Source organism: Anser brachyrhynchus, assembly GCF_964034855.1.
Source record: "Anser brachyrhynchus genome assembly, chromosome: 11".
Lineage (NCBI taxonomy): Eukaryota > Metazoa > Chordata > Aves > Anseriformes > Anatidae > Anser > Anser brachyrhynchus.
This window is the reverse complement of record NC_137706.1, coordinates 3,921,687-3,938,009: the sequence shown is the minus strand read 5'-3', so window position 1 is coordinate 3,938,009 and position 16,323 is coordinate 3,921,687. Positions and strand designations below refer to the sequence as shown.

At 34.9% G+C, this 16,323-nt stretch overlaps 1 protein-coding gene across 11 annotated transcripts in view; it reads left to right on the top strand.

The window, feature by feature from the left end:
- The window catches only part of ZNF280D (zinc finger protein 280D), a 51,880-nt gene that overhangs the window by 16,605 nt on the left and 18,952 nt on the right, over positions 1-16,323 (top strand). For 8 of the 11 annotated variants that reach the window (XR_013938171.1, XR_013938172.1, XM_080551727.1 and 5 more), the window contains 12 exons: positions 3,472-3,639; positions 6,125-6,234; positions 7,440-7,669; positions 9,643-9,800; positions 10,253-10,353; positions 10,461-10,607; positions 11,188-11,322; positions 12,023-12,261; positions 13,426-13,566; positions 14,579-14,641; positions 15,184-15,302; positions 15,482-15,518. Coding sequence is in view for 9 of the 11 variants with exons in the window: in XM_080551727.1 (XP_080407853.1) it covers positions 3,472-3,639; positions 6,125-6,234; positions 7,440-7,669; positions 9,643-9,800; positions 10,253-10,353; positions 10,461-10,607; positions 11,188-11,322; positions 12,023-12,261; positions 13,426-13,566; positions 14,579-14,641; positions 15,184-15,302; positions 15,482-15,518 (1,648 nt within the window). In the remaining 2 variants the exon portion in view is untranslated. The remainder of the gene's footprint in view (positions 1-3,471; positions 3,640-6,124; positions 6,235-7,439; positions 7,670-9,642; positions 9,801-10,252; positions 10,354-10,460; positions 10,608-11,187; positions 11,323-12,022; positions 12,262-13,425; positions 13,567-14,578; positions 14,642-15,183; positions 15,303-15,481; positions 15,519-16,323) is intronic. The other 3 variants (XM_080551733.1, XM_080551732.1, XM_080551731.1) reach the window with 1 other exon arrangement.

The window sequence follows — 16,323 nt, the reverse complement described above, 5'->3', positions numbered from 1 at the left end:
GATTCAGTCTGTAAGTTATAGATGACAAACACTTCTGATTCTTCCATAAGGTAACAGGCTATCTATAATGAATGGCTTAATAGGTCATACTAAAAGTAACATAAAACAGAATGACTGGTAGCTTCTTCTGTTGCTTGGTATGATGATTTTGCATCTCTAGCTAAGGCATTCACTGCAGCTACTGATCAATGAAGGTAGTGTATTTCTTTGCATGTGTCTATTCTGTGATCTGATTCTTGTCTTAGTGGAATAAATAGCTTTTTGTAAAGCAAATGAGGCTTTTATTTATTGCAAATGGTTCAGTATTCAACCCTAGTTCTCCAAAGCCACAGGTATTAAAGTTTAATTGTATTTTTCTAATTTATGAAACCTGCTTGCATATTTAACAGTTACTTATATTAGGCTCTTATCAGGAAAAATGAAGTACTTAAAGGCATCAAGGACTGTAGTATATATATATACCGTACTTAGTTTGTATATTTCAGTAAGATAGATATACGACAGAGAAAATAGATGAAAAGGTTTATAATTCCTGGTTCAAAGTTGTGTCTCTTTTATTCCTGTATGACACAGGAGGCTAATGTAATATTTAACTTAATTTCCCAAGAAGTATCTGTGTGTTTTGTGGTTTGGCTGGCATGATAAGGTTACATAAGGCTCTTACATTTGGTTTGGTTGTATGTGCTGATGCCTACTTGCCTCTGTTGGTGTTGTGCTTCCTCTAATTCATGGGCAGCACTGCTGGCACAAAGCATTCTGGAATATGGTATTTCAATGTGCAGTCTTATTGGGAACCAGCCTGTGGTACTCTGCAGGATAGTTTAACTTCTGCATGTGGAGTCACTGAAGAATACACAATTTTTAGCTCAACATAGCATAAATGTTTGTTCCTGAGGTCTTTGAACCATGCAAATGAGGAACTGCTAGCAGACACTAACCAACCTTTTTGCTAGGCTGCTAAACGGTGGTGAGAGGTTAAACTGTACTGATAGCTCTTACCTGGATGTTGGATGGGCACTGGGGATGTATGTGAAACTACGCACTTGGAGGAACCAGAAAATGCCATAACCAACAGAAAAACTATTCTGTGGTATTGAAGAGCTGTCCGAAGTGTATGCATACGTTCGTATCACTAGGTTAATGGAAGCATTGGTGAGGGACAGGTCTGAGAAGGCTTTCATGTCCCTATTCGATTAATATGATGTGATTTATCAGATTACATATACCACCTCTATTCAAGGTTACCATTTTTAATATCTTTTACCATATTGTGGCTTCTTTTTGCAGTAATTCTCAATATCATATATAGTGATGCTGTGTGTATGTTAATAGTCAACTGTTTCATAATAACTACAAAATATTTACAAAAGTATTTACTAGTAGCATGAAGTGAAGGTAATAGACTTCATAAGCAAACTGCAAAACCAAACAGCAACTGTGTGCTCTGGGCTCAAGTACCTGGAGTCCCTGACAATTTCAGATTGTGGTATGTTGGGTGGAGCATTGGACAAACTAGTCTGGAGCATCAGTGATCAGAGGAAATTTGGTGTCAATACACCAAACTAGAGAGGCACGTTGAAAAGATAAGTCAGTCAGAACAGGGACTGATTTGCATAGGCTAGATATTAAATAATATTTAAAATAGTTTTGTTTATTTTTCAAAATATGCCTTAAAATATTTCTAATGAATGAACAGCAGAATTCAAATGCAAATGGATATATGTTCTCCTAGTATTATCACTTTTCTGAAAGAGGAAATTTATTAGATCAGAGGTGTATAAACCAAGGTAAGAATCCTTACCTGTATGAATATACAAAATGATCTTCAAATTTTTTGTGTCACAGATATGCCAAGCTTATTAAATTTAAAGTATTACCAATTTTGTTAACCTGTAAAGATTGCCTTTTTTGTATATCAGGTTTTCCTTAGTAAAATTAAGTATTTTACTGAAGATTCTTATAAAATCAGACCTTCTGTCTTAATGCACTCCCTTCTTACACAACGACAGATATTTAATTATATTTTCTTAAACTGTGCCTGCTCCAGGTTGATGGCCTGATGCTCAAATGGCCTCAGTGATGCAGAAGAGTGCAAAAGTTATACCAGTTGTATGAAAACTGTGATCAAGGATAAGTAAATGTAAAACAAACAAAATCTAGGAAGTAGTATTATCTAGCAAATGACCTGTTTATTTTGTGAATGTGTTGTCTTTGGCAAACAAGCACAGGCTGAGGTATTTGAGCTTAATATGTTCATTTATGTCAGGAAGAAGTGGGTTATTACGGAAGGGTATACTCAGAAGGAGAATACTAGGATCATTAAATACATATATAACAAGTGAATTACGTTTTCCTGTATATGAGGCGTAATGTGGTAAATGTCCAAATGCTCAAATGCCAACATTTTCTGCTGAGATTCTTTGGATTGAACAGGGAGACTGTTTGCTGCCTGTAGATAGCTAACACAGGGTAAACACAACTTGGAGGTGAACCAGTGGCTTGGTTTTTTATTTTTTCATGGTGGTTTGAATAATTTTATGTAACACAAGTTATCTCTGATCATTGGAAAGGCTTTTAAAAATAGTAGTTCATTTTTTATTAGACCCAAAGAAGTCATTGGAGCAGTTAGACGGTTGGGAGGGGAATGTACAAGAATCTCCTTACTTGATATCATTGTGTCTGGGAGTTACTTTCTGCAAGTCTTGTCCTCCTCATAGTTCATCATAGTGTAAAAGCTGTCTGCAGTCTGTGCTGTCACTTGAGAATTACTGAAAGCTTGTGCTGTCACCTCAGAATTACTGGTATGTAGCTGTGCTTCAGGTCTGTTTGAAGATTGATCTCTGTATCAAGATTACATCAATTGGATGATTCTCCAATCCAAGGATAATCTTACAGTAACAGAGACGTTGGTTTCAGGACAAGAGAGAGCCAAATATTGAAGGACCAGTTTATTAGGCACTGAAACTCTGAATTTCAGAGTTGTTTATAGTGTTTATTTATTTATTTTTAGAAGAAGTACTGCAAACAATTAGTGAATCAGCATCTTTATCAGAATAGAGCAAAATAGGCATGCTATGATTGCTCATTAGAAGTAACAACACTATTTTCATTTTGGGTAGTATTTTGCGTGCAAACTGAAGTCTCAAAATGTTTTACAGAGTTAAGAATCTGTTTGAGATGAGTGTGGGTCAAGATGTGAAAAGCAGGCCAAAGAAATTCAGTTGGTCACAGTATGATTTACTTGGTTTTAGAGATGGGGCTGTATATATTTCACCTTTACCTTTTTCTTCTCCACTGTCTTAGAAAATTCTGAGTTGGATATAGTTTTCTTACCTTCTGCATGGATTATGATGTTAGGGGAATCTTAACTGCTGTATTTGGACTTGTCCATCCTTTAAAGTATAGGCATCAGTAATGTGTTTGTAATATACTATGGAAAAAAAACTGAGGTTTTTTAATTTAAACCACTAGGTCTGAATGAGAGTGTTTTTGTATCTAAGCGTCCTGCTACTTCTGAAGGCAACAGTGTAACTCCAAAAAAGGCCAAGCCTAATGAGGTTGGTGCTGGAAGCAATTCAGATGTTTCACCTACAGTTAACTCTCCAACAGTAACACCATCACAAAATGTATCTTCAAAAGGTAGGGTAGATCAAATGGTCTAGCTGTCAATCCATGCATCTGGTTCATGGAAAAAGCTAGCACTCTTGCAATGTTTAAGTTGATCATTATTCTTAATGCTATTAAGGCAATGTAAATAAGTAATTGTTCTGCCTTAAAATAAATAAAAAATAAAGACAAACCTTTCAATGTAAGAATTTATATGCCTTTACAAATTAATTCACCCTAAGTTATTGCATATTCAAACTTTTGGCCTTCCTTGTTCGGATGTTTGACTTCGGTAAAGTGGAGACTAGTTGAGTTGTTCAGTAGCTGTGAAAACAGACATTCAAAATAAATGCCCCTGAATTCATCTTATTTTTTAGCTCAAACAACTTAATGGGGTTGAAACTTAACCAACTAAAAAATCAAGTTTGAAAGAATTTAGTGACTGCTGAATTTATCAAGTAATTCTGATTAGTTAAAAGGATGAAAACAATTAATTTTAGGAATGCAAGATGAGGGACTTGGACTATGGAATCTCCGTCCTTGGAGTTATTAAGAAATCAACTGGATGGCTCTGAGCATGCCGATGGGGTTGCATGTGCTTTGAGTGGGGGGCTGGACAAAAGCACCTCTACACATCCCTCCTAAATTCTGTGATGCTGGTATTTGGAATAACTATTGCAAAGTGGTTTTTGCAGTTCCGACCTTTCTTTTGCAGTGGTGATTTTGATACGGTTTGAAATAGTAGTAGGAAAGGAGCAGGGGAATTTAAGTTTCAGGTTGCTTTTTGAATGAACTTCCCCTCCCTACAAGTAGAAAGGTAGTCTGGCTGTTTCAGCATATAAATAATTAGGCACGTTTCCTCCTGAGCCAAAAGGTGCTTTCCAGCTGATTATAATAGACCAGAACTTATTATTGACTTTGAGATATTTCCAGCCACATACTCTTTCCTATAATATTAAAATGAGAAGCTACCCGTGTTGTGATTAAATTGTTTAGAATCATTTCGGTTTTTTTTCACGTCTTGTTTGCAGCTGTTCTGCTGTCATTCTCTTCCTTAGCAACCAGCAGGAAGTAGCTATAACACGGAATATTGCTGGGAAAAAAAATTCCTCCATCCTGTGTTGGGTAAAACAGATACTGTGCTGCAAAACAGACACTGTGCTGCAGCTTACAGCGTACAAAAGATAACCAGAGGATATTACTAAATTCAGTAACAAAGGAGTAGATTATCATAGTTACTGAGAACCCAGTTTTTTGAGTTTGTCTCTAGGCAGTTCCATGATCCCATACAAATTTCAAATGTCACAAAATCCAGCACTGAGGCACCACAGAACATTAGATTTTGCTGCAGAACATTCCAAAATTAATTTGCCCTCAGCAAACATGTCAAAATGTTTTACAAATTTTAATGCTGAAGACTTGCAGCACTGTTTTGTGGTAAGTCTCTTGCATGGTCATCCACTCATGTGAAGGACTTTCTGCTTAATTACGATTCTTAGCAGTAATGTTATCCTCATGGAAAAATACTGCTTGATCTCTGTCTACCTTGTGGATTATGCAAGATCATTTTAATGACAAAATGTATTAGGCTGTTGCATGGTCATCTCTTAACCCATACTTTTACTTGTTATAAGGTGGATGTATTTGTGTGTATATTTTTTATTACATTTTTTCATAGCCCTGGCACAGTACATTTGACCCTGAAGTTGAGATATTAACACTTTTCCTGTGTTTAATCTGTTCTAAACTGCTTATTCTGCATGGAGTCCTCCAGATCTGTGAATGACTTGTAAATGCAAGAGAACTTACCTGGAAAAGTAGCTCTCACTGTCTTTTGGCAGTTAGGAGAAAACTGGAAGCTTGGCTTTATTCATTGAAGTTTAAGATAACGTAAAGGTTTTTGTTTTTAATTTGCTTGAAAAGTATTAATTTATACTGATAAGATAATATTCGTTCCTTCCATTCTTGGGAGTAATTATTTAGAGGATTTATTCTCCAGGTTTTCCAAAGACACCTTTGCTCAACAGGAATGATGCATCTGAATAGGCTTAGGATTACAACTACTGCCAGAGAACTACAGTCTTACTATTGAGAATGAGATGGTGAAATTCCTTTCCAAAACAGATATCTGAACCATACTTGATGGTGATCAGGTCATGGCATAAAAAGTTTTGTACAATTCTTTAAGAAATAAACCTCTTTAAAAAAATCACAGTCTGTTTCGTCTGGGGGCTTAGGGGAACAGAATTATTTTGTCTCTGCTGTGCTCCCATTACCCTCTCCCATTTTTTCCGTGTTATTTGCTAAGATTTTATATAAGTTTATATCAAACAGAATAAAATGATTTTGGAAATTAAGAACAGTAGTTAAAAGATGGTTGTAAAACCTTGTGTATGTTCACTACAGCCACATCAGTTGTAATAGTTTTTATTTCAAATAGCATGTTTTTCTAGAATAATAAATAATAATAAATCAGTCATTCTTGACTGTGAATTCTGAATCTTAATATGTTTTCCAGGTACTAATGCTACATCAAGCAATATTAAAAATGGAGGACCTTTTCCACGAGCTTGTCCAAAGTGCAATATTCATTTCAATCTTATGGATCCTTTAAAAAATCATATGAAGGTAAAATATTTTGGGGCTGATAAACTTTATAATAAGTTTATGTGGTCTTCTATTTGGTTATGAAAAAGAGTGCCATGTTTTGATGTGAAGATAGTCTGGCTTCTGGCTATAATCAGCCAGGGCCCAAAAGTCTCGTAGTCACGGAGATCAAGAATGGAGATGGGAAGCTCCAAATGTTGCCACTTCTGACCATATTTTACCAATGAAATGAGGCATATGTGCTGCCTGTCTTCTTCAGCTTTAAAATACAATTCAGAAGCATACATAATAACAATAGTAAAAAAAAAAAGAAGTTTTATCTTTATCTAATCAGTTTGTAGAAAATTGCTTTTGTACTTACTGTACTAGCTGAATTAAAGAACTATGAATTAAATAAAGTGACTTTACTTTTTTTTAAATTAAATGTCAATTTACAGTATATGGGGATAAGTATACTGACTTGCATTTCTACGCTAGAAGATGAACTCCTTTCCAGTAGGCTTATAGAAAGTAATCATGCATAATAAGAACTGTTATCCAGCAGGAGAGAGATCTGTTCAGAAACATTCTGATTTTGTTCACTGTTGGAAACTTCATATCATTTTCTATATGAAGTAGTTCATACTTTTTAAGCATTAAGTTTATTATTACAGCTACTGGGTTAAGTATTCATTATCTACACTTTTAGGTAGAGACACATAAATAATGTGTATTGTGTGATGTAGGATTTCTGAATTTTTCATGATGCTGGAAAAAAAAATATGCTATTTTCAATAAATGTCCTCCCCAAAGAGGTAAAAGATAAAACTTTCCATGAGGTGCTCTGTAAACTTACACTTGTCAACAAAATAGTTGCATAAAAGCTGATTATTCTTCTTGTTAGATTTAGATTAAGTAGACATTTTTCTAACGAGTAAGGCACCACTAGGCAACATTGGTATTCTAATTTGAATCTTATTTTACATGAAACTATGAGAATAATCCCTCTTCGGTGTTAAAAATGCATTGTATTTTATCTAAACACTACCAAAAGATCATTTCAGAGTTAAAAAAGCATATGTGAGTTTGCATGAAGTTAGTGTGTCACAGAATGGAAATGGAGCTTCCCATGTAGCTCTAGTTAGCAGGTGGCTTCAGTTTTTAAAATGCTGTCATTGATGTAGTTTGTTCAGAGCAACTGATACCTTTGTCTCTGTCTGTCTTCTCGTCTCCCCTTTTCTATTCAGTATTGTTGTCCAGATATGATAAATAATTTCTTCCTGGGAGTGGCCAAAACAGAATGTTCAAGTACAACAAGCAAAATCAATGAATCTGAGAAAGGAAAATTGATTATGTTAGTTAACGACTTCTATTATGGGAAACATGAAGGTGATACCCAGCAGGTACAACAGGAGCAGAAGACTCATACAACATTTAAGTGCTTCAGCTGTCTGAAAGTTCTTAAAAATAACATAAGGTATTTGAATTCACTTCCTACACATTTTAATAATTTACAGCCTATAGCAATTATTTTCATACATTCACAATTTGTCTCTTTGGCATAGAAAGATTTTTGGCTCCTTGAAAACTGATGATACTGGGTAATTGAACAGAAATTGAATTAGTTTTTACTGTGCATGTCCGTCCATATTTTAAACTTATTCACTGATCAGAGTACGAGTTTTAATGGTGCCTAAAGGAAATGGTTTAGTTTTAATGAGAGCAGCTGTAGGACTTTGGGGTTGAAAAGGGCAAGCAAAGTATTGTACAACTTGCCATCCTGATTGATGGTGATATCAGTAGATGTGAGTGTTAATTTTCTTTAGGGATTTCCAGTGACTAATAGTTGGTGGTTTACTTATGTAACAACTGTTATTTTGATGGAATAATTTTTCTTCCAAATGCCACAAAAAGCTTCAGTAAGCTGTTTTAATGGGTAGACCAACTCATGTCATTGTTCATTTGGAAGTTAAGGTCATTGTACTTTTTTACATGCATTCTTCAAGGGAAGCTGAAGTAGCAGAATGTAAAACTGAAGAAAAATGAACTATTCTTTCAAAAGGCACAGTCTGCAGGTTAAAATGAACAGCCTTATGCTAACATTAAACCCATATTATTAAACAAAACAAGGGTTTCTTGTAATTACAAACATTAAACTTGCTGTAAATCTTTAAGTATGTGTCTGAGTAGAAGTGCCAATATTTCATCTTAAGCAGTTAGGAAATTTGTATGTTGTCAGACGTTCAAGAGAGTTTACTGTCGTGACTTAATGGTGTCAGTTCCTTTCTTCTGCTAGGTACCTGGATATTTTCAGTTCTTTTTTTTTTTTTTTTTTTTTGGGGGGGGGGGGGGCGGGGGAGTGGTGGCTTTTTTAAGCAACTACGTTATATTAGAAATCTGAGCTCAAGTAACTATTCTCTTTATCACAGTATTTTTTTTTGTACTGTATTTTTGACTGTATTTTTTGACTGTATTTTGACTGTATTTTTTGACTGTATTTTTGTATTTTTGACTGTATTTTTTTTTTTTAATTCCAAGGTCACCACTTTGAGAAATGCATTCCTTTTGTGAATGTGACCTACATTTAATAGCTCCTTTAGCTATACTGAAATTAAGCCCATTCAAAATAGAACAGTTCATGAAGTTAACAGTGGTGGGTTATGCAACTAGCATGTCCTTTTGGCAATTCACTGCTCAACAAATAACTGACCTGCCAACAATGTGCTAAGTGCTTAGTCTTCTCAGCCAAGGTAGGTCCTCCTGCAGATAGGTGGACATACTAAGAAGGAAAAGATGGTAACTTTCAGTAGTGATGTACCACCAAGTTTCTGATAACCTAGTTATCAGCTGCACAGTGGCATTCTTTGATAACTGCCCTTCATAACATATCTTCAGACCTAAATACTTTATAGAAAGGCAGGTCTTGGAATGCTGTCAGTTCTGGATGGAGGTAATTTCAGATAAAGCTATAAAGGTCCTAGTTGCAGATGTGGTCTTACTACTTAATAGTTTTCAGCAGAGCTACAGTTCTGCTTGCTTCAGAATGTGGATTTGAGCCTCTGGTGGTGGTGAGGTCTGAATGGTTGGCATGTTTTGTTGCTGTTGCCTTTGACAATTTCTGTGTATTTCAAGACCGGAATTTAGGCTAAACAAACATGAAAAATGCAATAGATTACTTAGATTTAGAGCATGTTTCAGACATGTTGCATATTCCTTGTAATAGTCAAGATATCTTTTTTAGCTTTGAGACGTGATTTCCAGCATAGTCAGTTTGCTTAACTTCATTGATTTTTTTTGTTTGTTTTAAATGAACACTTCCTCCTCTAACTTCTTGAAATTGAGAAGTGCTTTCCGAGCAGTGTTTCTAAGGGTTCGTGTGCATTTTGTGTGGGATATGTCATGGATAGTGTTAAAATGCAGCTTTTTGCACCTGTTCAATTTCATTCAAAGGTTTATGAACCACATGAAGCATCACTTAGAGCTTGAGAAGCAGAGCAGTGAAAGCTGGGAAAGTCATACCACCTGCCAGCACTGTTACCGTCAGTTTCCCACCCCATTTCAGCTGCAGTGCCACATTGAAAGTACACACACGCCTTATGAGTCGTCTAGTAAGTTGACTAGTATCACACTGAACCTTTTTGTGACCTAGAATTTTTAGATATTTTCTGACTTTTGATGGTTGATAACCTCAGAATAAAGATATTGTACTTTAAGAGCAATAATCATGAGGTTTAGTATAGAAGCTGGGCAGTCATTCAACTTATGTCAGAACAATGTATCTGGAAAAAATATTTCTAAAAGCTGGGGGAGGGGGAGTGGAGGCAGGCTCTTTGTTTTTTTTTTATTGAAAGCCCCTGATTTCAAGAGTTCATGTTGTTTAGGGGCCTTGCACTACGGGCTTCCTGAAGTTGTGCAGAGTGTTTAACCTGAGAAGTAGAAAGATTGTTAGATTCTTTTAGCTTTGTAGAGTTCACTGTTCACATATATATATATGTATTGATTTGCTTTTGATCCCAGGCTAATTTTCTACTGTGTTTTTCTTGCTTTTCACTTTTTCTAGCTATTTGTAAAATCTGTGAATTATCCTTTGAAACAGAACAAGTTCTTTTGCAACATATGAAGGACAATCATAAGCCAGGTGAAATGCCGTATGTTTGCCAGGTATTTCAGAGTGACTGTTTTGTATTTAGATTACACCCCCCCGCATAAACACTCGCTGTCTCTACTGTCAATAAATTTTAACATAAAAGTCAAACTTCTTATTTTAGGTATGCAACTACAGATCCTCAGCTTTTTCTGATGTAGAGACACATTTCAGGACAGTTCATGAAAATACAAAACATTTGCTGTGCCCATTTTGTCTCAAAGTAATAAAAATTGGAGCACCGTATATGCATCATTACATGAGGCATCAGGTAAGAAGATATTTTTCAATCCTTAATTGAAAAATGCTAAATAAATATATAATGAATCTCTCCCTAAAAAATAAACAACAACAACAACAAATAGAACTGATTTGTATAGTTGTTAGTGGATAAGAACAGTTAATAAAGGATGAAGCCTTATAACTTCTTCTTTTGAGAAGTCTTTAAGTGAATTGTTAGACTTTGTCATGTTTTTATATGACAGAAGTTCCCTGTTTAAAATTCTCTGAGTATTCTTGAAAGAATCTCTCTGCTACTTGGTTTCTTCACCAAGTCATAGTGATATGTTCTACTCTTCTTGAAGTTAATAGCAAGGCTGTCACTGATTTAACTAGAGAAAAGATTGTGAAGTACTGTGTTGACTTACTTTAACTGTCAACGTCTGATTCCTTCTCATCTCATAATAATACTGCTTTACGGTTGTCTTGTCTTTGTACAATATTATTAAGAGTTTATCAGGTTGATTTTTAAAAATCAGATGACCGTTCCTTGAGACATTCTAGGGCTATAGTTTTATTTATCATGACATTCCTGCTTACTATATACATATATATATATTTTTTTTTTTAAGAAAAAAGGAATATACCGTTGCACTAAGTGCAGACTGCAATTTTTGACTTGCAAAGAAAAAATGGATCACAAGACTCAGCATCACCGAACATTTAGAAAACCTAAACAGTTAGAAGGATTGCCTCCTGGAACAAAGGTAAGTGTTTATATAGGAAAAGTAGAGGGGCAAATGAAGAAAATGCATCGGTAGGGAAAGGGCTGAAATTAGAAAGAGATGCTTTTCTCCTTTCTTGTCCAAAGCAAAGAAATTTCTGTTGCCTCTAAAACTAAAAAATCACTTCCTCTTGCAAAAATTGTTAGGAACAGTTCATGGTTTCCTCCTGGTGATATGTATTGTTGTATTGTTTCATTCTTCAGAAAGTTATCTGGAGTAAGTAGATTGGCTAATCATGAGGCAACAAGACACCTTTCTTTTTTTCTTTTTTTTTTTTTTTTAATCCAGGAGTTGATAGGTTTGTTTGATACTTATCCTAGCAGGTCTTATTATTCTGACCTTTCTGTTTCTTTTCTGCTGCTACTTGTTCTTGTTGTTTGGTTTTTGGTGTTGTTTTGAGAGCAGGATGTAGACAGTTGCAGGTCTGAAGAGAGAGCAGTGTTCTTTGTCATGGCTAATTATTTCCAGAAAAACAAGCTTTTTAAGCATCCAGTGGACTGTTGAGATTAAGTTTACTCTAGTCAACAGTATTTACTTTTTTTTGAGACAATCTTTACTGAGGGGAATTTCATATGCTATGTGGAATTGTTATTTCTCTTCTAAAATGGCTCAAACTTTGACGTAAACAGAAGTGGGAACTTGAAAAGTTTAAATAGAAAAACTTTTAATTTCATACTTCTAGGTTACTATTCGAGCATCTGTTGGATCTCTTCAGTCAGGATCTTCTGTTAGTACGAGTACATCCACATTTCAGCTATCACCTAAAGCTAAAAATACAACCACTAGAAATCATAACAGATCTAATACAAATAAGTCAAAAGCAAAATCAAAACCATCAGCTACATCGAAGAAGCAAAATGCATGGACCAACAGCAGCAGCAAAAAAAAAAAAGTTACAAATACAGCACTGCATAATCTAAGGTAAAATATTAGCATTAAAATATATGTAAGTATGCTTTGAATATAAGTGGTCATTTCATTAATTTTTCAGTAACTCACGATATAGCAATACAGAACATTTGACCACTCCATTTCACAGAAAGCGCAGACTCATAAACTTTCCACGTGTTGGTATTGTGATTACAATTCTGAATCTTCATTCTTCATAATTTTTTTGGCTGGTGGACTTCATGATGGAAGAACAGATGCTCTGACATGTATTCCAATTTAAATCTAGAATCTTTCTCTGCACAGAGCCCCAGATGATTCGAATACTGATACACCAGGCAGATTTACATTAAAAGTGGCCTTTGGAGGGGGAATACATCTGTTGGGGTGTTCTTTGCAAGCTTTCTTATGGAGGGAAAAGTGTTTTCCTCCTTCAGCTTCTAAAGGGTTTTATTTGAACCCATTATTCAAAAGGTGAAGTCTTGTCTGACCTAGAAGGTACCTTAATTTGGGGAGCTAACAAAAGAGTCAAAGTAAATGCAGACTGTGGGGAGAATGCTCTCTTTATATTTACAGTGTAGTGGTTTTTGCAATCCTTGTTAATAATTTAATGGGTGTTTTATGGACTTGAATATAATTTCATTGCCTAGCATGAATTCGTAGTTGTCTTTGACAAAGGTTATGGATGCCTCCATTTCAGTAAGGTGCCAATACTCACAAAATGTAGCTCTTTAAGACATCCAAAAATAGCCAGCAAAACTGGGGAAGAGCAGGATTACATTCTTGATCTACAGATATTTCAAAGCTTGCAGAGGATTTTGGGTGACAGGAAAAGCATGTGCTCTTGTGCTCATTGTGGCAAATGAAGCATTTCTTTGAAAGCCTTTTGAAGTATGGAAAGATAATGCTAGCAGCTGAAATTGGAGGTTCTCATTTGCAGGATCTTGTTTACAGAAATGCCCAATAACAGATGTTTACATTAACTTGCACTTTTTTATTAAAGTCATTATGTTAATAATTAAAGAAAAAAAACGTTTTCTTCATATATACTAACATATCCCATAATAAATATTTAACTGATACATTTTTTGAATTCTTCTTTGTTTCTTACTGTTAAAAGACTTAAAGCAAAAAGTTTGAACTAGTTATGTTCTAAAGTGTTGATGTTAACTATCAACTTTTTCATGTTACTGTTAGGTATCGTTTGGGAGCTCACAAATGCATTGAATGTTACTCAGAAATAAAGGATTTTGCAAACCACTTTCCTACATACGTCCATTGTAGTTTATGCAGATACAATACTAGCTGTAGCAAAGCCTATGTGAATCACATGATGAGGTAAGAACTCTACGCAATTTTCATTGGGTTATCAAATACTTTTAAAATTCATATAAATTGTGTTAAATGTGGGTATTAACTGAATTTCTAATTGTGTCATAGGACCAACAGGGGCATGTGTAAGGTTGGATTTTCACTTTTTATTGAGGGCCTAAATCCGATATTCTTGTTCATACGGTGTTCTATTTTTGCTTCAAGAGTTTCTGTGAGATCTTTCATAATTATTTCAGTCAAACTTAACAAATAATGATTAATTATTGTATGGTCTCTGGGAAGCCAGTCTCCTGTCATTTATCTCCTTGATGCAGTCTTGACTGTTGCCCACCTACTTTACCTCTTGCAGCTCCTATCACCAGCTAAGGAACAAGGAGTGATGAGAAAGAAGGCTGTTACAGGGAGGATGTTTCTGCAGCAGCCTTTGTACTCAGCTGCTTGCTTTTTGTTTCATATGGGAGTACAGTGTTGGCACATACCTAATCTGCATGTGAAATAACTTAACGCTTTTCTGAAGATGTGATTTTTATCTCATTTAAATCTATCTCTTTAGGAAGCTTGAGTTCAGTAAAGCTTCTTCACCATATAGCTTTGCTTTGTAGCTTCAGCTACGGTGCTTCCAGACCTAAAATGCGAATGGAAGTAATATAACTACATGCAAGCAGTACTATGCTAAAAAACTAAGTCTTGTCCCTCCCAAACTAATTATTTACTAAAGAGCTCAGAAGGAGTAGAGATGCTAGATGTTCTTGAGGTTTTTTGTCTCTTCTGCTCTTGAACACAGCAATGTGGGCTTTTTGTTTGGTTTTGGTATTACCAGTTTTGAGCTGGAGGTGAGATTCAGAAGCCTGTAAAATTTCATTAATTTATTTTTTTAGAGTAATTTAGGTCAATAGTTGAATATCCTATTTTCATGCCTTGTCATAATCAAATTGCAGTACCATGTACAGTATGTAGGGGTTATGTGGAGATGTACTCAAGAAAACTAGTTTAAGTGGTAATGTTTTCTTATATTTAGTTTTCACAGTGCTCGTCCAAGTAAAAGATTTTGGATCTACAAGAAGCATTCAGAAGAGCTACGGTAATTCAGCTTTTTTCAGTTACAGAACATTATGTTTTTAGTTTTTGATAGTGAGTTAATTGATTAAATGAGATTAGATCCTCTTGAATTTCTAGACTTACACAAGTTAGAGCAGAAAAATGAAAATACTAGCTCTTTTACTAGCAGTGTTCTCTTTTGTAACAAAAATTTGTCCAAATTTGTTGACTTCTTTCTCAACGCAAGGCAGTTCTAAAAAAGTATTTCCAACTCTGTTTTCTAATTATTCACAATGTGCAAAGTTTGAAAGCAGAGGTAGGTGGGAGAACCAAGAAACTCAAACTTTACAGATAAAGTCCTGTCCGAAGTGGTATTCTTTGTACTACATCGAGCATGAAGATGTCCTAGTCCATGACTGAAAATTCCAGGTGCTAGTTGCTGTATAAAAAGTAAGAATACTTCTGTGAGTCGCCTCATCTAAAGTTGCAAAAGCAATTTTTCTGTATAGTCTGTCCAGTAACTGTAAGTTAAGAAAACCATAAGTATGTTGTGTTGATATGTACTTTTTACTTTGTTTTCTCTAGAGGTGTGACTGTAGTATGTCTTAACTGCGATTTTCTGACTGATGGTTCTGGCTTAGATAGCATGGCCACACATCTGAGTGAAAGCCACACTCATACTTGTCAAGTTATTATAGAGAATGGTGAGTATATGTAGCTTTCTATGTAGTATACATAAATATAAATACTTACGTGAGGATGTCTTTGTTACAGCAGTCCTTTTTTCAGTTATCTTTATGTGCTTAGATTTGAAAATGAGTACTTGTGTATTTTCACATATTTTAAAGTGTTTTTAACTAAATTTTTTCATTTTTATTTTCAGTTTCTGTAGATTTGCCTACTGCTGAACAAGTATCTGAGTAAGTTTTGTTTTACCACTCAATGTTTCTTTTTTTTTTCCTATTAATTCAGTGACAGATGGCCAAAATTTGCACTTTGAACTTGGGTTTCTTCTGAATTCATTAGAATAGAAAATGTATGAGAGGCCCTTGCTTTACTTAATGCTTTTTGCTCTTGAACACATCCAGAATTGCAAGAATGGGGAGACAGTGATCACTGAAGTCATGAAAAATAAACAGTTCTTGCAGTATTAGAACTTCTCAATCCTGACTTCTGAGTCTAGGCCTAGTGGGACTGTAAATTCAACTTACTTTTATTGCTAACTATATTAAATGAGTGTTTGTTCTTCGCATAATATTGTTATAAATATTAGAAGAAAAAAAAGTTGTGACCTTTATGGAAGTAGGATAAGTTATTTAGAAATTATTTTCTAAATGATGTAATGATTAAATGATAAAAGGTATGCTGTCTCATTAATTTTTAATGATTTGCAAAGAAAAATTAATATGGGGATTTTGGCTTTCAATTTTTTAAGGATTTGGAAAAGAACCTGCAGTATTGCGGAGCTTTTGTTTGTAGGGTTTTGGATTTTTTTAACCTTAGAAGAATCAGACATGCTAAGCCCTTCCTTGATTATACTGGAACAGTACCTGAGGCTTTACAATATATCTTGTGAAACTGTTTATGCCTTAATGGAAGGTTCAGAGGTGTGTCAGTTGAAACAAACACGAGTTCTCTCTAAACTCTTTCTAAATGCAGGAATAAAGATGTTGATTAGACTGCAAAGAAAGAAACTTTAAAAAGGTGAAAGAAAACAGTTTAACC